Genomic DNA, 24,652 nt, shown 5'->3' on the forward strand with positions numbered 1-24,652 from the left:
ATCACCCAGAATCCTCCAGTGCTGTATAATGTCCCAGCAGTCACCTCTCCGCTCATCACCCAGAATCCTCCAGTCCTGTATAATGTCCCAGCAGTCACCTCTCCGCTCATCACCCAGAATCCTCCAGTCCTGTATAATTTCCCAGCAGTCACCTCTCCGCTCATCACCCAGAATCCTCCAGTGCTGTATAATGTCCCAGCAGTCACCTCTCCGCTCATCACCCAGAATCCTCCAGTCCTGTATAATGTCCCAGCAGTCACCTCTCCGCTCATCACCCAGAATCCTCCAGTCCTGTATAATGTCCCAGCAGTCACCTCTGCGCTCATCACCCAGAATCCTCCAGTCCTGTATAATGTCCCAGCAGTCACCTCTCCGGTCATCGCCAAGAATCCTCCAGTGCCCTCCTATATAATGTCCCAGCAGTCACCTCTCCGCTCATCACCCAGAATCCTCCAGTGCCGTCCTGTATAATGTCCCAGAAGTCACTTCTCTGCTCATCACCCAGAATCCTTCACTGCCGTCCTGTATAATGTCCCAGCAGTCACCTCTCCGCTCATCACCCAGAATCCTCTAGTGCTGTATAATGTTCCAGCAGTCACCTCTCCGCTCATCACCCAGAATCCTCCAGTGCCATCCTGTATAATGTCCCAGCAGTCACCTCTCCACTCATTACCCAGAATCCTCCAGTGCCATCCTGTATAATATCCCAGCAGTCATTTCTCCGCTCATCACCCAGAATCCTCCAGTGCCGTCCTGCATAATGTCCCAGCAGTCACCTCTCCGCTCATCACCCAGAATCCTCCAGTCCTGTATAATTTCCCAGCAGTCACCTCTCCGCTCATCACCCAGAATCCTCCAGTGCTGTATAATGTCCCAGCAGTCACCTCTCCGCTCATCACCCAGAATCCTCCAGTCCTGTATAATGTCCCAGCAGTCACCTCTCCGCTCATCACCCAGAATCCTCCAGTGCTGTATAATGTCCCAGCAGTCACCTCTCCGCTCAGCAGCTCAATCATCTTGTTGCTGAGCTCCAGGATCTTCTTGTTCCTCTCATGTAGCAGGGAGTGCGGGGGAGGCTCTGCGATGGGGCCCGGGCTCCGCCCTCCTGACTCCTGGAGATGGATGATGGGAGTCACACCGTCCCCCGGTGTCTTCCTCACTATTGTGTAATCCTGTGTATGGAGAGAGACACTTAGGGAGAAGAATTCCTTCCCGACTCCAGATCTGACAATCAGTAGAAATCCCGGGATCAATAACCGTCTCCAGTAATCTGGGGCCATAACCGGGAATATTATTCCCCTCCGGACAGACATCCCGGCCCCTCTACAGCTCTTTTAGGGAATCCCCATGACAACTCCTCCGGGCAGAGAGCTCCACACAATCACTGCTCTTACAGTAAAGAATCCTTCTCTCTATTCTGGATTTCCTCCTCCCGATGTCGGACTTGTCACAGAACACAATAAAGCTGATAGAAATGTAGAGGAGTTACCTCTCCGCTCAGCAGGGAGATGATCTCCAGGGCGAAGCGGAATAATCTTCTGGTGGTCTCATCCCTGTCCTCGTCCATCCTCGGGGTCATTCAGGAGGAGGAGGGATGAGCACTGGATCAGCTGGAGGGATCTCGTCCTGCCGGCGTCTTCATGATGGAGGAGAAAATGGAAATCACAGGGGATGATATAACGTGAGATCCAGAACCACGGTCACTGAGCAGCGAGAGGATCAGGTTCTCCGAGCCGTCACCACATGGATTATAGGAGGATTCACAATACGGACATTTAGGTCATAGTAAAAGGATAATGAATAATGGACAGATGCAGAACCCCTCCACAGGATAACCCGTAACTACCTGACAGACGTGGGTAGCACCGCTAGGTGGTGAGGCTCGGCTGTGGGGAGACTCCTATAGTGAATGGACAGATGCGCACACATGCAGCAATCTCTCTACTCATTCTCTGCTCGGATGCACCAACTTGCTCACAAGGAGCGCTGAGGACTCTGTTCTCCACATAGGTGCGGGTCTAATAACTATACATATACGGTATTGACAAAGTTTAGGCATTTTTATTTAGTGTGATGAACTCCATTAAAATTGAATAATAAAAACACCGCCAAAATTGTTCCTGCCATTGTGCTTTGCAATGTTCGGAAGATCCATACAAATGAAGGGAGAAGAATGCGCAAACACCTCTTGTTTCTAGGGGCAGGTGACATGGACAGTTCTGGAGATAGAGGAGGGCTCCGGAGACTTAGGTAATATCCTGTGCATATGGCATCAATGTCCTAGATTGGAAAAACCTTATAGAAACTTATGAGTGACCTGAATGTAGTTGACCTCTAGAGAGTTTACTAGTCGCTGGAAGACACTAAGTCACAACAGTTACTCCGCAATCATATTATCCTGCCATACCATCTGCCCATGGTCAGCTAACTTCTCCAGAGAAATTTCTGAATTTCCCATCATAGTTACATAGTTACATAGTTATTAAGGTTGAAGGAAGACTGTAAGTCCATCTAGTTCACCCCATAGCCTAACCTAACATGCCCTAACATGTTGATCCAGGGGAAGGCAAAAAAACCCCATGTGGCAAAGAGTAACTCCACATTGGGGAAAAAAATTCCTTCCCGACCCCACATACGGCAATCAGACTAGTTCCCTGGATCAACGCCCTATCAAGGAATCTCGTGTATATACCCTGTAACATTATACTTTTCCAGAAAGGTATCCAGTCCCCTCTTAAATTTAATTAATGAATCACTCATTACAACATCATACGGCAGAGAGTTCCATAGTCTCACTGCTCTTACAGTAAAGAATCCGCGTCTGTTATTATGCTTATACTATTGAAAAAACCGTGTGCACTACTGCATGAATGGTGCTAAGGTAGGCTCCCACACCTTAAATCAGATAAAGAAAAAACCTAGCACTCAACTTGATGCGTGTGTGAACTTTTATTTGTAGTACCCAATAAACGTTTCGGTCCCACATATGGACCTTCATCAGTTACTACAGGTGAAAAAACCAAAGTAATATAACAAAAATAATATAAACAACAAAAGTATATACATAGATGAAATTCAGATATAGTGCGGCATCAATGAGGTAGCAGGTCAAGTAAATAGGCGAAAGTACATGCTGAAGAGAACCGTGCGATATATAAAGGCATTATCTATCCACTAGGTGAGATATAAGAAGGTGGTAATGTGAGACACGTACCGTACTATGGTGAGGCCTGGGCATAAGAGACAGAAATGTCTCGGGGCACACATACATGCAGCGTCTATAAGTCACATAAGGGGTAAGTTAGGAGCGTGACTAAAGATGCTGTATTGTGAAAAAATACCCGTGTAGAGATACCTTATCAAAGCGCTGAACTGATGAGAATGCTAGGGGTAAAGAAAACATAGGGTGAGCGCCATAATAGAAAGGGCTGTATGGGAGTGGTGTAAGGCAGCGCAAACTAAACATTACCTGGTGGCGGCCAGACGTGATGTGCCGTGGTCAGACGCGGTTTCCGCCGCTGGTCTGATGTGGGGGTGTGAGAGCCGCTACTAAATAGGCCTGGGGAGTGTCCCTTTTGGCGCTTTACACCAATGCAAATTAGCGCTCGTAGTACCGGAAGTGACCTCATGAATGTGTCTGTCAAGCATGTGTGCGGCTGAGAAGCCGGCACACCAGCATGACAGGGGCCGGCGGAAGTGACGTATCTCCGTGTAGCTGTTCCTAGGGAACATGCTGCGGTCAACTAAGTTCCACCCAGTAGAATTGTCTCTCAGTGCTGAAGATAGAAAGAGGGGCGGTGCCTAACGGAGATCCTGTATGTGGTGAAGGAGCTCCGAGGTTTATGCCGGTATTCAGTGCTGGATTCGGCCATATAAGTTGTAGGAATGGTGAAAGAGGAAGAAGAGCTTGATCCAGTGCGGTCATAGAGTGGTAGAAGTGACTTCAGTATAAACGGCTCTAATAATAGAGAAAGAGCACAATTACACACATGGCATATATGACATGTAAATGCAACCACTTAATACTGGAACTTCGCCTGTGTGCAAGGAGAATGACATGGTATAATGGTACATATGTTTAAACAATGAGAGAACAGCATTATATACAATGTAAGACCATGTGAAGTGAACACAGGGGGCAAGGTTACAATGTCAAACATTTATAAGGTTGCCAACCTCATCAAGGGAACCACTAAATGTCCGCTTTGCTGTGGATGAGAAGTTTAAACAAAGATATATAAAAAAAAACAAATGTCACTGATCAAATAGGGGATTCAGATAAATGAAGCCAAGTCGTACTCCCTATTGAGACCCAACGGATGGAGAGTCTCCAAAGTGTGAATCCAGTAGGCCTCTCTACGTTTTAAACGGGCCACACGATCCCCACCCCGTCTCATAGGGGGGATGTGCTCAATTACTTGGAACCGTAATTGTGAGATATTGTGACCCTGAGTATTAAAGTGTGACGGGATGGGTAGTAGAAGATGTTTGCAGCGAACCGTGGACTTATGTTTCGAGATCCGATCGCGTATGGGTTGTGTGGTCTCTCCTACATATAGGAGACCACATGGGCATTTTATCAGGTATATGACCCATGAGGAGGAACAGGTAAAGTAGTCAGGGATGTGAAATATTTTACCAGAGCGAGGGTGATGAAAAGAGGAGCCCTTCAGAACATTATGGCACTGTGAACAGTTGAGGCATGGAAATGTTCCTGTGCGAGGGTTTTGTAGGAAACGTTGTCGTGGGGCTACTTTATTTGATCCTACATCCGCCCTGACTAGTGTATCCTTTAGATTTGGAGGGCGCTTGAAGCAAGGAAGGAATGGATTATGGAATTCTGGAACATTAGGGTGGGCCTTTGCTAGTAGATGCCAGTGCCTACGTATAGACCTGTGTAAGATATAGGCGAATGGGTGGTATGAATGAATGAATGGGATATGATTCTTGGCTCTATTGGGTCGCGGGGGTGAGGGTGAGCTAGCGTCCTGAAGGATGGACGACGGATACCCACGTTGGGTAAACTTAGTGGCCATTTCTTGTAAGCGAACTGGTCGCCGATCTGCATCTGACACAATTTTTGAGACCCGATGAAATTGGGATTTGGGTACCGATTTCTTGGTGGATGTGGGGTGGAAACTCGTAAAGTGCAGCAAACTGTTACGGTCGGTGCTTTTTGTGTAGAGGTCAGTGGAAATGGAGCCATCAGGATGAAGGATGACCATTGTGTCCAGAAAGTTGATTTTATTTGGATCCTGTGACATAGTAAAAGAAATGCCAGGCCAGGCTGTATTGAGCCAATCAAAGAAGGACACGAGGGCTTCCAACGTGCCCCCCCATATGCAAAAGACGTCATCTATGTAACGTTTCCAGAGTAGTACGTTGCTACAGAACATGGGGTGTGGGTATATCTTACTCTCTTCAAAGTCCGCCATGTAGCAATTTGCATAGGGGGGCGCTACGTTGGAGCCCATCGCGGTGCCACGGACCTGTAGATAGAAATCGTCCTGGAACATGAAATGATTGCGGGTGAGAATAATGGTTAACAGCTCAATGCATAGACTGACTTCATCAGATAGCAGACCTGACTGAGTAAGAAGTTTGTGTACCGAATTGATACCCTCAATATGTGGGATTGATGTGTACAAATCTTTCACATCCATGGTCACAAGAATAGATTGTGGAGGAATTCGTCCAAGTTCTTTTAGGATGTTTAGAAAGGAACCTGTGTCCAAAATGTAGGATTTAGATGTTCGTATCAGCGGGGTTAGGATTTTTTCTAGGTAAACTGCCAGTGGGGAGAGGATGGAGTCGGTGGAGGCTACTATCGGTCTCCCTGGTGGTTTCTCCAAATTTTTATGAATCTTAGGAATGGTGTAGAAAACAGGGATCACCGGATGGGGGTTGGTGAGAAACTCGCATGTTTTGCTATCGAGGATCCCGAGATCTGTGTATTTTATAAGGGTTTCAGAAATAGTTTGTCGAATGGTGGCTGTGGGGTCCCGTTGTAATTTTACATAGACGGTAGTGTTATCCAACTGGCATCTAATTTCGTTTAGATAGTCTGTCTTGTTCATGATTACCAGGGCGCCCCCTTTGTCAGCTGGTTTTATGACCAGACTGTTATCGTTTTGTAGGCCGTGAAGGGCCTGACGTTCCGTAGTAGACAGATTAGGGGGATAGGACAATCTACCCTTGCTGATGTCCTCACGTAATGTTCTAAATGAGTGTTGTATGAAACCTATAAAGGTTTCCATGGCGTGTGAGCCATGTGGAGGTCTGAAGTGGCTTTTGGTATGGAGCCCCAAAGAGCGTGAGGAGAGGGTATGGCCTGGGGTTTCTGTTTGAGAATGTATCGGGGCTGGGTCTGGTGAATTAGCGAAGAAAGCCTTCAGTCTAAGGGAACGGAAGAATCGATGAAGATCCATTTCGAGATCAAATGTGTGGCACTGATATGAGGGGCAAAATGATAGACCCTTCTGTAATACCCTATATTCAGCCACCCCCAGGGATCTATCCGAGATATTGATTACCAGCGGGTTAGTACCTGTGATCTCGTTATTCTCGCATGGTCTGAGTCCCTTCCTGTGTCCGTGGCCGCGCTGTCATGAATCCCAATGGCTAGGGATAGCACAGGACAAGCAGAGTACAAATAAATAACGGACGAGCTCTAGGGTGATGGAACCTGGGCTGACCGCTGCCCTACGCCTGACAAACGCAACTAGAGATAGCCAGGGAGCGTGCCTACGTTGGTTCTAGACGCCACGCACCAGCATGAGAGCTAACTAGTACTGCAGAGAAAATAAGACCTCACTTGCCTCCAGAGGAATTAACCCCAAAAGGTATAGTTGCCCCCCACATGTATTGACGGTGAAATGAGAGGAAGGCACACACATAGAGATGATATATATAGGTTCAGCAAATAGAGGCCCTCTGTAAACTAGAAAGCAGAACGATACAAAAGGGGACTGAGCGGTCAGCAAAAAACCCTAATCAAAAAAACCATCCTGAGATTACAAGAACCCATGTGCCAACTCATGGCACATGGGGAGAACCTCAGTCCACTAGAGCTACCAGCTAGCATAGAGACATAATAAGCAAGCTGGACAAAAAACCAAACAACTGAAAATCAGCACTTAGCTTATCCTGAAAGATCTGGGAGCAGGTAGGCAGGAACCAAACAGAGCACATCTGAATACATTGATAGCCGGCAAGGGAATGACAGAAAGGCCAGGTAAAATAGGAAACACCCAGCCTCTGATGGACAGGTGGAAACCAAAGGCCGCAACCCACCAAAGTCACCCAGTACCAGCAGTAACCACCAGAGGGAGCCCACCAACAGAATCCACAACACCGCGCCTCGTTGTCTTCTTCGCGGGTAACGTTGTCGTTGTCCTAAAAAACGAGGAGGAATGGCCGAAGAAGTACCTCGTTCTTGTTCCGAACCCGATGTCGAGTAGTCGAGAGAGGGTCGGGGAGCCTGGCGTGATGAATTTTGTCGAGCGAAGAAGGTGTCCTGCCATCTGTACACCTGTTGCCGTTCGTAGTCCTCCGTATCTCTGTTAAATTTGATGCGTTTTCTTTCCTCCGTCTCCCGTCGGTGCTTCTCAATGTTCTTAGAGATCTGATCTCTGAGGGCTGTGAGTTCTTCCGGGGGACCAGATGAAGATAGCTGTGCCTCGATGGACTTAATGGACTCGGTGCTTGTTGCGATGGCCTTCTGCAGGTGCTCGATTGTCAGGGTGATAATGTCAAAAGAACATTTGTTAAGTATCTGTTCATACTTGATACAATAATCGGAAGAGTCCCGAAAGAGTGTGGGACGAAGTGGTACACGCAGACCCCCTGGTATCCGCTGTGCCCGGAGGTATTCGGTGAGTGTGGCACAGTGGAGTTCGATATTTGTGAAATGACGAAGCTCCCGTTCCAAATCCCTTCCCCTAATTTCTCTCGGTGGGATCTTTAGGAAATCACTATTGAAAGTGGAGCGTGCCAGAATACTCGAGGTCTCTTCTGCATTGTAAGAGAAAGTCGTCATGACCCGTCAGTGTGCACCACGTAAGGGAAACTGAACTATTGAAAAAGCCGTGTGCACTACTGCATGAATGGTGCTAAGGTAGGCTCCCACACCTTAAATCAGATAAAGAAAAAACCTAGCACTCAACTTGATGCGTGTGTGAACTTTTATTTGTAGTACCCAATAAACGTTTCGGTCCCACATATGGACCTTCATCAGTTACTACAGGTGAAAAAACCAAAGTAATATAACAAAAATAATATAAACAACAAAAGTATATACACTGGAAACGTTACATAGATGACGTCTTTTGCATATGGGGGGGCACGTTGGAAGCCCTCGCGTCCTTCTTTGATTGGCTCAATACAGCCTGGCCTGGCATTTCTTTTACTATGTCACAGGATCCCAATAAAATCAACTTTCTGGACACAATGGTGATCCTTCATCCTGATGGCTCCATTTCCACTGACCTCTACACAAAAAGCACCGACCGTAACAGTTTGCTGCACTTTACGAGTTTCCACCCCACATCCACCAAGAAATCGGTACCCAAATCCCAATTTCATCGGGTCTCAAAAATTGTGTCAGATGCAGATCGGCGACCAGTTCGCTTACAAGAAATGGCCACTAAGTTTACCCAACGTGGGTATCCGTCGTCCATCCTTCAGGACGCTAGCTCACCCTCACCCCCGCGACCCAATAGAGCCAAGAATCATATCCCATTCATTCATTCATACCACCCATTCGCCTATATCTTACACAGGTCTATACGTAGGCACTGGCATCTACTAGCAAAGGCCCACCCTAATGTTCCAGAATTCCATAATCCATTCCTTCCTTGCTTCAAGCGCCCTCCAAATCTAAAGGATACACTAGTCAGGGCGGATGTAGGATCAAATAAAGTAGCCCCACGACAACGTTTCCTACAAAACCCTCGCACAGGAACATTTCCATGCCTCAACTGTTCACAGTGCCATAATGTTCTGAAGGGCTCCTCTTTTCATCACCCTCGCTCTGGTAAAATATTTCACATCCCTGACTACTTTACCTGTTCCTCCTCATGGGTCATATACCTGATAAAATGCCCATGTGGTCTCCTATATGTAGGAGAGACCACACAACCCATACGCGATCGGATCTCGAAACATAAGTCCACGGTTCGCTGCAAACATCTTCTACTACCCATCCCGTCACACTTTAATACTCAGGGTCACAATATCTCACAATTACGGTTCCAAGTAATTGAGCACATCCCCCCTATGAGACGGGGTGGGGATCGTGTGGCCCGTTTAAAACGTAGAGAGGCCTACTGGATTCACACTTTGGAGACTCTCCATCCGTTGGGTCTCAATAGGGAGTACGACTTGGCTTCATTTATCTGAATCCCCTATTTGATCAGTGACATTTGTTTTTTTTTATATATCTTTGTTTAAACTTCTCATCCACAGCAAAGCGGACATTTAGTGGTTCCCTTGATGAGGTTGGCAACCTTATAAATGTTTGACATTGTAACCTTGCCCCCTGTGTTCACTTCACATGGTCTTACATTGTATATAATGCTGTTCTCTCATTGTTTAAACATATGTACCATTATACCATGTCATTCTCCTTGCACACAGGCGAAGTTCCAGTATTAAGTGGTTGCATTTACATGTCATATATGCCATGTGTGTAATTGTGCTCTTTCTCTATTATTAGAGCCGTTTATACTGAAGTCACTTCTACCACTCTATGACCGCACTGGATCAAGCTCTTCTTCCTCTTTCACCATTCCTACAACTTATATGGCCGAATCCAGCACTGAATACCGGCATAAACCTCGGAGCTCCTTCACCACATACAGGATCTCCGTTAGGCACCGCCCCTCTTTCTATCTTCAGCACTGAGAGACAATTCTACTGGGTGGAACTTAGTTGACCGCAGCATGTTCCCTAGGAACAGCTACACGGAGATACGTCACTTCCGCCGGCCCCTGTCATGCTGGTGTGCCGGCTTCTCAGCCGCACACATGCTTGACAGACACATTCATGAGGTCACTTCCGGTACTACGAGCGCTAATTTGCATTGGTGTAAAGCGCCAAAAGGGACACTCCCCAGGCCTATTTAGTAGCGGCTCTCACACCCCCACATCAGACCAGCGGCGGAAACCGCGTCTGACCACGGCACATCACGTCTGGCCGCCACCAGGTAATGTTTAGTTTGCGCTGCCTTACACCACTCCCATACAGCCCTTTCTATTATGGCGCTCACCCTATGTTTTCTTTACCCCTAGCATTCTCATCAGTTCAGCGCTTTGATAAGGTATCTCTACACGGGTATTTTTTCACAATACAGCATCTTTAGTCACGCTCCTAACTTACCCCTTATGTGACTTATAGACGCTGCATGTATGTGTGCCCCGAGACATTTCTGTCTCTTATGCCCAGGCCTCACCATAGTACGGTACGTGTCTCACATTACCACCTTCTTATATCTCACCTAGTGGATAGATAATGCCTTTATATATCGCACGGTTCTCTTCAGCATGTACTTTCGCCTATTTACTTGACCTGCTACCTCATTGATGCCGCACTATATCTGAATTTCATCTATGTATATACTTTTGTTGTTTATATTATTTTTGTTATATTACTTTGGTTTTTTCACCTGTAGTAACTGATGAAGGTCCATATGTGGGACCGAAACGTTTATTGGGTACTACAAATAAAAGTTCACACACGCATCAAGTTGAGTGCTAGGTTTTTTCTTTATCTGTTATTATGCTTAAACCTTCTTTCCTCCAGACGTAGAGGATGCCCCCTTGTCCCTGTCTCAGGTCTATAATTAAAAAGATCATCAGAAAGGTCTTTGTACTGTCCCCTCATATATTTATACATTAAAATAAGATCACCCTTAGTCTTCGTTTTTCCAAACTAAATAGCCCCAAGTGTAATAACCTATCTTGGTATTGCAGACCCCCCAGTCCTCTAATAACCTTGGTCGCTCTTCTCTGCACCCGCTCCAGTTCAGCTATGTCTTTCTTATACACCGGAGACCAGAACTGTGCACAGTATTCTAAGTGTGGTCAAACTAGTGACTTGTATAGAGGTAAAATTATGTTCTCATGAGCATCTATGCCTCTTTTAATACATCCCATTATTTTATTTGCCTTTGTAGCAGCTGCCTGACACTGGCCACTGAATATGAGTTTGTCATCCACCCATACACCCAGGTCTTTTTCATTGACGGTTTTGCCCAGAGTTTTAGAATTAAGCACATAGTTATACATCTTATTACTTCTACCCAAGTGCATGACCTTACATTTATCCCCATTAAAGCTCATTTGCCATTTATCAGCCCAAGCTTCTAGTTTACATAAATCATCCTGTAATATAAAATTGTCCTCCCCTGTATTGATTACCCTGCAGAGTTTAGTGTCATCTGCAAATATTGAAATTCTACTCTGAATGCCCCCTACAAGGTCATTAATAAATATGTTAAAAAGAAGAGGGCCCAATACTGACCCCTGTGGTACCCCACTGCTAACCGTGACCCAGTCCGAGTGTGCTCCATTAATAACCACCCTTTGTTTCCTATCCCTGAGCCAGCTCTCAACCCACTTACACATATTTTCCCCTATCCCCATTACTCTCATTTTATGTAACAACCTTTTGTGTGGCACCGTATCAAAAGCTTTGGAAAAGTCCATATATACTACGTCCACTGGGTTCCCTTGGTCCAGTCCGGAACTTACCTCTTCATAGAAGCTGATCAAATTAGTCTGACATGAACGGTCCCTAGTAAACCCGTGCTGATACTGGGTCATAAGGTTATTCCTCTTCAGATACTCCAGTATAGCATCCCTTAGAATGCCCTCCAGGATTTTACCCACAGTAGAGGTTAAGCTTACTGGCCTATAATTACCGAGTTCAGTTTTTGCCCCTTTTTTGAATATTGGCACCACATTTGCTATACGCCAGTCCTGTGGTACAGACCCTGTTATTATGGAGTCTTTAAAGATTAAAAATAATGGTCTATCAATGACTGTACTTAGTTCCTGCAGTACTCGGGGGTGTATCCCATCCGGGCCCGGAGATTTGTCAATTTTAGTTATTTTTAGACGCCGCCGTACTTCCTGCTGGGTTAAGCAGGTGACACTTAATGGGGAATTTTTATCACTAGTCATATTGGCTGCCATGGGATTTTCTTTTGTAAATACTGATGAAAAAAAGTCATTTAGCATATTGGCTTTTTCCTCATCCTCATCCACCATTTCACCCAGACTATTTTTAAGGGGGCCAACACTTTCATTTTTTAGTTTCTTACTATTTATATAGTTAAAGAATATTTTGGGATTATTTTTACTCTCTCTGGCAATGAGTCTCTCTGTCTCAATCTTTGCTGCCTTGATTTGCTTTTTACAGAATTTATTTAATTTTCTGTATTTATTTAATGCCTCCTCACTACCTACTTCCTTTAATTCTCTAAATGCTTTCTTTTTGTCCCTTATTGCGCCCCTTACAGCTCTATTTAGCCATATTGGTTTCCTCCTATTTCTAGTAGGTTTATTCCCATACGGTATATACTGTGCACAGGTCTTATCCAGGATGCTAATAAACGTCTCCCATTTTCTTTGTGTACTTTTATGTCTCAGGATATCGTCCCAGTTAATTGCACCAAGATCATCTCTCATTCGTTGGAAATTTGCCCTCCTGAAGTTTAGTGTCCTTGTCACCCCTCTACTACCCATCTTATTAAAGGTTACATGAAAACTTATTATTTTGTGATCACTATTCCCCAAGTGACCCCCAACCCTTATATTTGATATGCGGTCTGGCCTGTTGGTTAATATTAGGTCTAGCAGTGCCCCCCTCCTTGTTGGGTCCTGAACCAGTTGTCAGAGGTAATTGTCTCTCATAGTTGTCAGACACCGATCACCTTTGCTGGAACTGCAGGTTTCGGTTCCCCAATCTATTTCAAGGTAGTTGAAGTCCCCCATAATGATGACTTCTCCTTGAGTCGCAGCTTCATCTATTTGCTTTACGAGGATATTCTCCATTGCTTCCATTAGTTTTGGAGATTTATAACAAACCCCTATCAGTAATTTATTATGTTTTCCCCCTCCCCTTATCTCCACCCACAGGGACTCCACATTTTCATTAGATTCACCTATATTATCACGCAGGATGGGTTTTAAGGACGATGTTACATACAGACACACCCCACCCCCTCGCTTATCTGTACGGTCATTTCTGAACAGACTATAGCCCTGCAAGTTAACAGCCCAGTCATGGCTCTCATCCAGCCACGTCTCAGATATCCCCACCATGTCATAATTATGCTCCAACAACATTAGTTCTAATTCATCCATTTTGTTGGCGAGGCTTCTGGCATTAGTATACATGCACTTGATGTTACTCTCTGTACCTCTACTCTTTCTTAAATTACTAACTGTTCTAACCCCACCCCCCATGCCACCGCCACCCCCAACTTCCTCATTTGTGCCCAGGTCTCTATCTGCACTATCTTCCCCTCCTATAAAATGAATACCCTCCCCCCCAATCCCTAGTTTAAACACTCCTCCAACCTTCTAACCATTTTCTCCCCCAGCACAGCTGCCCCTTCCCCATTGAGGTGCAGCCCGTCCCTAGCGTAGAACCTGTAGCCAACTGAGAAGTCGGCCCAGTTCTGCAGGAACCCAAACCCCTCCTTCCTACACCAATTCTTGAGCCACTTATTAACCTCCCTAATCTCCCGTTGCCTCTCTGGCGTGGCACGTGGTACAGGCAGTATTTCGGAAAATACCACGTTGGAGGTCCTTGCTTTCAGCTTGCAGCCTAATTCCCTGAAATCATCTTTAAGGACCTTCCACCTACCTCTAACTTTGTCATTTGTGCCAATGTGCACCATGACCGCTGGGTCCTCGCCAGCCCCTCCCAGTAATCTGTCCACCCGATCAGCGATGTGTCGGACTCGAGCGCCAGGTAGGCAGCACACCGTCCGACGATCCCTGTCTTTGTGACAGATTGCCCTATCTGTTCCCCTAATAATTGAGTCCCCCACTACCAGCACCTGTCTGGCCTGCCCTGCTCTCCTTTTTCCCTCCTTACTGGAGCAGTCACTCCTCCGGCTTTCAGAGGACATGCCTGGCTGCAGCAGTGCTACCCCTGTACTGGCACCCCCCTCATCTGCCAACTTAGCAAACTTATTGGGGTGTGCCAGATCAGGACTAGCCTCCCTGGCACTCTTCCCTCTACCCCGCCTTCTATCTGTCACCCAGCTAACTGCCACACTGTCCTGCAGCTCCATCCTACCATCCCCCTCCTCATCTATCCCATTGAGCGTCTGCTCTGTGAGCAGAAGACTCCTCTCCATATTGTCTATGGATCTCAGTGTTGCCAGCTGCACACTTAGATCCAGTATCTGGGGTTCCAAATGCACAATGTGCTCACATCTCGCACAGCAGTATGCACCCTCGACCGGCTGGTCAAGGACTGCATACATGTGGCAAGATGTACACTGGATGGCATTAACAATTGTGGAGCACATTTCCTAATGGGGATTGCAGCACACAGAAACGTTAATTAAAAATAAATACAAAGTATTAATTAAACCAAAAAAAAAAAAAAAAAAAACAGAAGCAATTCCTCCCTTGGAAACTCCCTGATTCCAAAGTCACTGAATCACAAGTCACACTTACCGCCGTTCACACTTACGCTCAGGTCACACTCAGCTCGCTCACACTCGCTGTGCTGAAGATTTATAGATTTTTTTTTTTTTCTCTATCTCCCCTCAACAGCAATCCACCTTGCTGTTCAGATGCACTTCCAAAAAAAAAGGAAAAAATTCCTACAATGCTGAGGACACATGGAAGGACATAAAATGTACCCTTGGGGGAATCATTACAGCGCATAGGTCTTGCCTTAAACAGTTGAGGTCGGAGAAGCCTTTGGGTAGAGGGCAATTATCAAATTTATAGGGCATCAACAATAGAGCCCCTTCTGACACATCGGCAGGGGAAAGGTGAGAGATAAAATCCCAATCATTTTGGATCAGAAAATACAGAGAAAACCTGAAAAAATGCTTTACTGAATAAGGAGGCAAAAGCAAAGCTGGCTCAGTAGAGTCACTCTTGGCCGACATCTTGGGTCATATATTCGGTCTCTCATTTCCTCCGCAAACATGAACATCCATGATTAACAACATCCTAATCAAAATCATGTCTCAAACACATTACAATAATAAAATTCACTAACTATCTAACAGAACCTCTGCATAAGAAATTGGTCTCCTCTTTAACCCCTTCAAGACCTTGCCCTTTTTCGTTTTTGCGCTTCTGTTTTTCGCTCCTCTTCTTCCCAGAGCCATAACTTTATTCTTTTTCCATCAATATGGCCATGTGAGGGCTTGTTTTTTGTGGGACGAGTTATACCTTTGAACGACACCATTAGTTTTACCATATCATGTACTCAAAAATGGGAAAAAAATTCCAACTGCGGTAAAATTGCCAAAAAAAAGTGCAATTCCACAACGTTTTTTTGGATTTTTTTTGTACCATGTTCACCAAATGCTAAAACTAACCTGCCACTATGATTTCCCAAGTTATTACAAGTTCACAGACACCAAACAAGTCTAGATTCTTTTTTATTTAAATGGTGAAAAAAAAAATCCAATGTTTGTTCATAAAGATTTAAAAAATGCGCCATTTTCCGATACCCGTAGCGTCTCCATTTATCGTGATCTCGAGTTGGGTGATGGCTTATTTTTTTGCGTGCTGAGCTGACGGTTTTAAGAATACCATTTTGGTGCAGATACGATCTTTTGTATCTTTTTATGTGTATGTTTGATTTTTTATTATTATTTTATTTTGAATGCGGCTAAAGGGGGGTGATTTAATCCTTTATGTTTTTTTAAAAAACAATTTATTTTTTTTTTTTTTACTTTTGCCATAATTCAATAGCCTCCATGGGAGACTATAACCTGCCATAACCCGATCGGCTCTGGTACATAGAAGCGATGATCAGATCGCCTGTATGTAGCAGAATTGCTGACTTGCTATGAGCGCCGAACAACGGGCGGCGCTCAGAGCAAGCCGGCAGTGACAAGCATAGAGGCCTCCAGGAGACCGCTGGTTGTCATGGCAACCCATCGGTAACCCACAATCACATGACGGGGGTCACTGATGGGCGGATTTCTGGCCCGATGGTTGGAAGCACGCGTTAAATGCCGCTGTCAGAGTTTGACAGTGGCATTTAATGGGTTATTCGACATCTACCCGTGGCTGTTCCGGGCGTGTCGGCTGACATGTGCCAGGAAAGATGTGGGCTCACTGCCAGAACACACATCAAAGGGAGAAAAGTGACATGCGCAATAATGTCACAAAGGGGTTAAAGATGGATTTCATATATGAAGGACTGGATACTATTGTGAAAAACGAGTAAAGGAATCCATCGTTCATAAATTTTGCAAAGTTCTTTTCTGAGGCTTTGGCCCCATATTGAGCAAGGTATCTGAAGAACTTCCTTTCCCAGAGTCAAGCCAACTAAGCTCAAATATTAGTTTTGCCAAAACCTGTCAAAAACCCTTATTTTCCAGCAATGTTAGGCCCATCTCTCTCCCAAGTGCGGATTTAAAATTCCACTTTACAAAGTTTATCTTAGGCCACATATTTCTGTAAAAAGTAATGCCGAGCATAATAGAATTACAATAATGTTTGCTCTTGTCACGATAATGTAAAAAATGTCATATTGTGAGTTTAGTTTCAGAAGGCTGCATGGCTTTTCCAGCAACGCTGCGGGCCATTCCGACCCCACTCTTCTCTCTCTGCCTGGTGCTTGTATGTGTGTAATTCAAAACCCTCACTAAAATCAGTGAAGTTCTGTGGCATAGCTGCAAATATCATTCTCTGTGAAAACTACTCATTTCCTCCTCCCAACCAATACCAGCCAAAACTGGCATAGCCACTTCCAACTGCAGGCATTTCTTTGTTCTATTAATGTGATATATATGGGCACCGATACTGGCTAGAAGTATAAGAATTATATATTCCGGATGTCCATCGATAGCTCTATCACTCACTGAAAGCGCTAGCAGCTAAACGCAACGAGTGCAAATGCGGATTTCTCAGTAAGCGGTTTACGTAATTATTCCGTGTTCACACTTAAAAGAATGCCCCTGACGTGGGGAACATCATGAGCATGGTGTCGTACTTATGCAAGGTTCACACAGCAAGTTATGCATAATAGCTAACATAGCTCTAAGTAAAGGTGAGGTGTCAGCCTCTAAGTGATGTCACCAGAGGGGGAGTGCCTGGGTTTTGGGCTAGAACAGTGTTCCCCAACTCCAGTCCTCAAGAGCCACCAACAGGTCATGTTTTCAAGATTTCCTTAGTAATGCCCAGGTGATAATTGCATCACCTTCACAGGCAATAATTTCATCACATGTGTAATGCTAAGGAAATCCTGAAAACATGACCTGTTGGTGGCTCTTGAGGACTGGAGTTGGGGAACACTGGGCTAGAATAACTTAGTGAGACAGCATTCTTGCAATGTCCTTGTGTCCGGGGTCCTCCTGCTATATAGATGTGATATGCATCTAGATGTGTGTATACTCCTCAGCCTACTGCCAGCCATGATATGAAATGATCTGAATGCTATGTAAGTGTTTTTTCAATTTGAATCCTTCTTTTATTTGTAATTGCATTGTACATATATTTGCTCTGCCCTCAGATGTTATAAAGAAGAGCAAAGTACTGCAGTGCGCAGTGTCGGGCTGCTCTGACCTTTCCCGGCGCCTGCACACTGCAGTACTTTGCTCTGCCCTCAACAGGGAGATAAAGTACATCTGCACCACAGCTGCAGCATGAAGAGAAGAAGAGGACATCATCCTACGAAGATGGGAGGCCCCGGACCGGACTGCAACTCCCATCTGACCAGAACAGAACCGGGACCACCCCTGGGTGAGTAAAATCTAACCTGTTTTTCTTACCTTTCAGGTTACATCGGGGGCTTATCTACAGCATTCCAGAGTACTGTAGATAAGCCCCTGATGCTGGTGGGCTTAGCTTATCCTCCATTTTGGGGGTGACAGGTTCCCTTTAATACTTGGTAAACACTGCCTACCTTTTTATGCAGTAAAATATAAAATTACTAGCTTGTCTCTTCATGCTTTAAAGGAACTGTCGCATCCTCTGAAGTGAATTACGCTACTGATTTGGGTTGGCTCTGGACCCGTTAATCCTTAGGAAATCGGCGCTGGTGGCAGCATACTTTGTTCTGTGCGCTTGGGAATCTCTGTAGCGACCGGCGACGTTGATAATTATTGTTCCCACCTGTGTGGGAGTAGTTATATCGCCCTCGCTGCAGCGTGCCCAATAGCCAGTACATAGTGGGCAGCCTTGCTGGCGACTAATTACCCTAGGTGCAGTATCTGATCTGACCTGAGGGTAAAGGGGGCGCCAGAGAGCTGCAAGTTCCAATCCGGAACTGGGAAGTGGGATATAGATAAATCCCCTTCAGAAGGAACCAGGGGCAACCAAAAACCCCAGTTCATGATAAATTGGTGTGAGTAGTGAGGGATGATAAAGGTATCCTCCACGGGATCCCTGACATATAGGTGGAATTCGTGACATATTGCTGTCAACATGGTGGGATCCGTGACAGCTCTTGATGAATCCTCCAAGTTCTGATATCCAGTGATGTCAAAAAAAGTTTTTGAGAAAGTTAGTTGGGGATTTCTCGAGGAGACAATGAGAAGTATAGGACTGGGCTCCAAACTCCTACCCAGGACCGTAGTCCAATGCAGCTCCCACTACGCCCTGGTATGGAGCAATGGTCTCTGGTTTGACACATTGTCGTCGTGTGGATGCGGAGATTTTTTACTATTGTTGATTCACAGATCCTACATTCCAGGCACCTTTTTGTTACATCACACTTATAGCATATGGACTAACCATTCATACAGATGGTTATAATATCATCGTAACCACATACAGTGTAAGTCAGACCCGTGATCACAGGGATGTAACTACAGTGGGTATGGAAAGTATTCAGACCCCTTTACATTTTTCACTCTTTCATTGCAGCCATTTGGTAAATTCAAAAAAGTTCATTTTTTTTTCCTCATTAACCCCTTCCCGACATGCCCCGTTCTTACGGCGCGTGTCGGGTCCCCTGCTTTGATGTGGGCTCCGGCGGTGAGCCCACATTAAAGTCGCAACATGTCAGCTGTTTTGTACAGCTGACATGTGCGCACAATAGCGGCGGGTGAAATCGTGATTCACCCGCCGCTATTAACCTGTTAAATGCCGCTGTCAAACACTGACAGCGGCATTTAACCGGCGCTTCTGGCCGCGCGGCCGGAAATGAGCGCATCGCCGACCCCTGTCACATGATCGGGGGTCGGCGATGCGTCAGGATGGTAACCATAGAGGTCCTTGAGACCTCTATGGTTACTAATGCCGGCCTGCTGTGAGCGCCCCCCTGTGGTCGGCGCTCACAGCACACCTGCATTTCAGCTACATAGCAGCAATCTGATGACCGCTGCTATGTAGCAGAGCCAATCAGGCTATGTCATCTTCTAGCCTCCCATGGAGGCTATTGAAGAATGGCAAAAGTAAAATATATATATATATATATATATATATATATATATATATATATATATATATATATATATATATATATATATATATATATATATATATATATATATATATATATATATATATATGTTTAAATCACCCCCTTTCGCCCCGTCCAAAATAAAACAATAAAAAAAAAAAAAAAATCAAACCTACACATATTTGGTATCGCAGAGTTCAGAATTGCCCGATCTATAAATAAAAAAAAAAAAGAATTAACCCGATCGCTAAACGGCATAAAAAAATTTGAAACGCCAGAATTACGTTTTTTTGGTCGCTGCGACATTGCATTAAAATGCAATAACAGGCGATCAAAAGAACGTATCGGCACAAAAGTGGTATCATTAAAAATGTCAGCTCGGTACCCAAAAAATAAGCCCTCACCTGACCCCAGATCACAAAAAAATGGAGACGCTACGGGTATCGGAAAATGGCGCATTTTTTTTTTTTAGCAAAGTTTTGATTTTTTTTTCACCACTTAGATAAAAAATAACCTAGACATATTAGGTGTCTATGAACTCGTAATGACCTGGAGAATCATAATAACAGGTCAGTTTTAGCATTTAGTGAACCTAGCAAAAAAGCCAAATAAAAAACAAGTGTGGGATTGCACTTTTTTGCAAGTTCATCGCACTTGGAATTTTTTTCCCATTTTCTACTACAAGACATGGTAAAACCAATGGTGTCGTTCAAAAGTACAACTAGTCCCACAAAAAATAAGCCCTCATATGACCATATTGACGGAAAATTAAAAAAGTTATGGCTTTGGGAAGGAGGGGATCGAAAAACGAAAACGCAAAAACTAAAAAGGGCCGCGGCGGGAAGGGGTTAATGTACACTTTGCACCCCATCTTGACTGAAAACAAAAAATAGAAATGAAGAAATTTTTGCATATTTATTAAAAAAGAAAAACTGAAATATCCCATGGTCATAAATATTCAGACCCTTTGCTTAGACACTTATATTTAAGTCAAAAGCTGTCCATTTTCTTGTGATCCTCCTTGAGATGGTTCTACTCCTTCATTGCAGTCCAGTAGTGATGAGCGAGTATACTCGTTGCTCGGGTGATCTCCGAGTATTTGTTAGTGTTCGGAAATTTAGTTTTTGTTGATTCAGCTGCCTGATTTACAGCTTCTAGCCAGCCTGAGTACATGTGGGGGTTGCCTGGTTGCTAGGGAATCTCACATGTAATCAAGCTGTTTAACCGTCATAAATCATGCAGCTGCGGCTAGGAAAATGAAATCTCCGAGCACTAACAAATACCCGGAGACCACCCGAGCAACGAGTACACTCGCTCATCACTACAGTCCAGCTGTGCATAATTAAACGGATAGGACTTGATTGCAGTAGGGAGATGGGAGAAAGTTCCACAAAGTCAACTATTACTGCAGACCTCCACCAGTCGGGCCTTTGTGGCAGAGTGGCCCAACGGAAGCCTCTCCTCAGTGCAAGACATATGAAAGCCCGCATAGAGTTTACTAAAAAAGGTCTCTCAGTCTATGAGAAATAAGATTCTATGGTCTAATAAGAAGATAGACCTTTTTGGTGATAATTCTAAGCGGTATGTGTGGAGAAAACCAGGAACTGCTTATCACCTGCCCAATACAATCCCAACAGTGAAACATGGTGGTGGCAGCATCATGCTATGGGGTGTTTTTCAGCTGCAGGGACAGGAGAATTGGTTGCCATTGAAGGAAATATGAATGCGGACAAGTACAGAGATATCCTGTATGAAAACCTCTTTCAGAGTGCTCTGGACCTCAGACTTGGCCAAAGGTTCACCTTCCAACAAGACAATGACCCCAAGCACACAGGTAAAATAACAAAGGAGTGTCTTCAGAACAACTCTGTGACCATTCTTGACTGGCCCAGCCGGAGCTCTGACCTAAACCCAATTATGCATCTCTGGAGACCTGAAAATGGCTGTCCACCAACATTCACCATCCAACCTGATGGAACTGGAGAGGATCTGCAAGGAAGAATGGCCGAGGATCCCCAAAACCAGGGGTCCTGTAACTAAGGCTCCGATCACATCTACAAGACGTCACCGACCACAACCGATGGATCCTGTAACTAAGACTCTGATCACATCTACAAGATGTCACCGACCAAAACCGATGGATCCTGTAACTAAGGCTCCAATCACATCTGCAAGACATCACCGACCACGACCGATGGATCCTGTAACTAAGGCTCCGATCACATCTACAAGACGTCACCAACCACGACCGATGGATCCTGTAACAAAGGCTCCGATCACATCTACAAGACGTCACCAACCACAACCGATGGATCCTGTAACTAAGACTCTGATCACATCTACAAGATGTCACCGACCAAAACCGATGGATCCTGTAACTAAGGCTCCAATCACATCTGCAAGACATCACCGACCACGACCGATTGATCCTGTAACTAAGGCTCCGATCACATCTACAAGACGACACCGACCACGACTGATGGATCCTGTAACTAAGGCTCCGATCACATCTACAAGACGTCACCAACCACAACCGATGGATCCTGTAACTAAGACTCTGATCACATCTACAAGATGTCACCGACCAAAACCGATGGATCCTGTAACTAAGGCTCCGATCACATCTACAAGACGTCACCAACCACGACCGATGGATCATGTAACTAAGGCTCCGATCACATCTGCAAGACGTCACCGAACACGACCGATGGATCCTGTAACCAAGGCTCCGATCACATCTACAAGACGTCACTGACCACGACCGATGGATCCTGTAACTAAGGCTCCGATCACATCTACAAGATGTCACCGACCACGACCGATGGATCCTGTAACTAAGGCTCCGATCACATCTACAAGATGTCACCGACCACGACCGATGGATCCTGTAACTAAGGCTCCGATCACATCTACAAGATGTCACCGACCACGACCGATGGATCCTGTAACTAAGGCTCCGATCACATCTACAAGATGTCACCGACCACGACCGATGGATCCTGTAACTAAGGCTCCGATCACATCTACAAGATGTCACCGACCACGACCGATGGATCCTGTAACTAAGGCTCTGATCACATCTACAAGACGTCACCGACCACGACCGATGGATCCTGTAACTAAGGCTCCGATCACATCTACAAGATGTCACCGACCACGACCGATGGATCCTGTAACTAAGGCTCCGATCACATCTACAAGACGTCACCAACCACGACCGATGGATCCTGATACTAAAACTGTAAAAATACAAATTCGGTCCTATAAAAATATATTTCAGTCTATGACTAGTGTTGAGCATTCCGATACCGCAAGTATCGGGTATCGGCCGATACTTGCGGGTATCGGAATTCCGATACCGAGATCCGATACTTTTGTGGTATCGGGATTAATATCAATGTGTAAAATAAAGAATTAAAATAAAAAATAGGGATATACTCACCTCTCCGGCGGCTCCTGGACTTTACCGCCGTAACCGGGAGCCGTTGTACCTAAGAATGCGCGCTTGAAGGGCCTTAGATGAGGTCACTGCGCTCTGATTGGTCCGTAGCGGTCGCGTGACTGCTACGCGACCAATCACAAAGCAATGACGTCACCTAAGGTCTTTCAAGCGCTTGAAATACCTTAGAACACGTCACTGCTTTGTGATTGGTCACGTAGCGGTCACGCGACCGCTACGGACCAATCAGAGCGCAGTGACCTCATCTAAGGCCCTTCAAGCGCGCATTCTTAGGTACAACGGCTCCCTGTTACGGCGGTAAAGTCCAGGCTGCGTCGGAGGGTGAGTATATCCCTATTTTTTATTTTAATTCTTTCTTTTACACATTGATATGGATCCCAGGGCCTGAAGGAGAGTTTCCTCTCCTTCAGACCCTGGGAACCATACAGGATACCGTCCGATACTTGGTGTCCCATTGACTTGTATTGGTATCGGGTATCGGATTAGATCCGACACTTTGCTGGTATCGGCCGATACTTTCCGATACCGATACTTTCAAGTATCGGACGGTATCGCTCAACGCTATCTATGATAGTGCCCTATTTAGGGACATCTATCCTATCTGCCACTGATGCTAAACCGTTAGGTTTGATTAAATTATCCTAATAATGGCTGTGGTCCATGAGTCGGCATGAAGTTATCAGGGTAAGTAGTACATTCACTGAGATATAGGGACTCACAAGCCGTTAAAATAGCTCATAGCCTCTCTAGGGGCTATAGGATAATGTACAATACCTGAAATAGGGGGATTTAATACGTAGTTCTTCATTCCTATAATTGTCTATTAATGACATCTCTGATAACGCCTGGCACAATCGTCAGCAGAGGACGGTCACCGTGGTAACTACACCGCCAGGAGAGGACGGTCACCGTGGTAACTACACCGCCAGCGGGGCCGTGAGATGAGGAGCAGACGCTGCACATCCCCCATACAATGCTGCCCGTCCCCAACACTGAGGAGCCGCAGTCACATGGAGCAGGAGCCTCCACAGGAACAGCTCTGATCTCACCCCACACTCTCCTCTCACAGATTTACCACAAGCACCAAAACTCCACCAAACCCTCCTGTAATCTCACCGGAATAATGGCGGGAAATCTGCTGCTGGCTGACACCAGAGAACACGAGCTGCACACAACCAGGACGGAGCTGCTGCACTGAGAGCTGAAGGACCTGTGGTGACGTCACTGTCATGTGATCAGGGGGTGGAGCTCAGGACGGAAGTGGTGAAGGACCTGTGCTGATGCCACTGTCATGTGACCAGGGGGCAGGGCTCAGGACGGAAGTGGTGAAGGACCTGTGGTGATGTCACCGTCATGTGACCAGGGGGCGGGGCTCAGGAGAGAATGGTGAAGGCCCTGTGGTGATGTCACGGTCATGTGACCAGTAGTCATCAGCCATCATTGTAGCCAGCTGTGTGGTAACAGCCCCTCTGTTCGGAGTCTCAGGGGTAACGTTTCTCCTTATGGACAGTGACACCGAGAGTGTCTCAGTTCGCAGACTCGGTGTTTCGGGCTGTTGGCCCTCGTCAGTGCGAA

General features: G+C 45.6%; 1 protein-coding gene across 1 annotated transcript in view; it reads right to left on the reverse strand.

Moving 5' to 3' along the window:
• The window catches only part of LOC143793519 (uncharacterized), a 36,182-nt gene extending 11,792 nt beyond the window's left edge, over positions 1 to 24,390 (reverse strand). The window contains exons 1-3 of the mRNA XM_077280556.1: positions 24,194 to 24,390; positions 1,490 to 1,636; positions 993 to 1,172 (exon numbers count right to left, since the gene is read on the reverse strand). Coding sequence (XP_077136671.1) covers positions 993 to 1,172; positions 1,490 to 1,579 — 270 coding nt within the window. The 5' untranslated portion in view covers positions 1,580 to 1,636; positions 24,194 to 24,390. The remainder of the gene's footprint in view (positions 1 to 992; positions 1,173 to 1,489; positions 1,637 to 24,193) is intronic.
• Positions 24,391 to 24,652: the final 262 nt, after the last annotated feature.

This window comes from Ranitomeya variabilis, chromosome 1 (assembly GCF_051348905.1).
Source record: "Ranitomeya variabilis isolate aRanVar5 chromosome 1, aRanVar5.hap1, whole genome shotgun sequence".
In the NCBI taxonomy this organism is placed as follows: Eukaryota; Metazoa; Chordata; class Amphibia; order Anura; family Dendrobatidae; genus Ranitomeya; species Ranitomeya variabilis.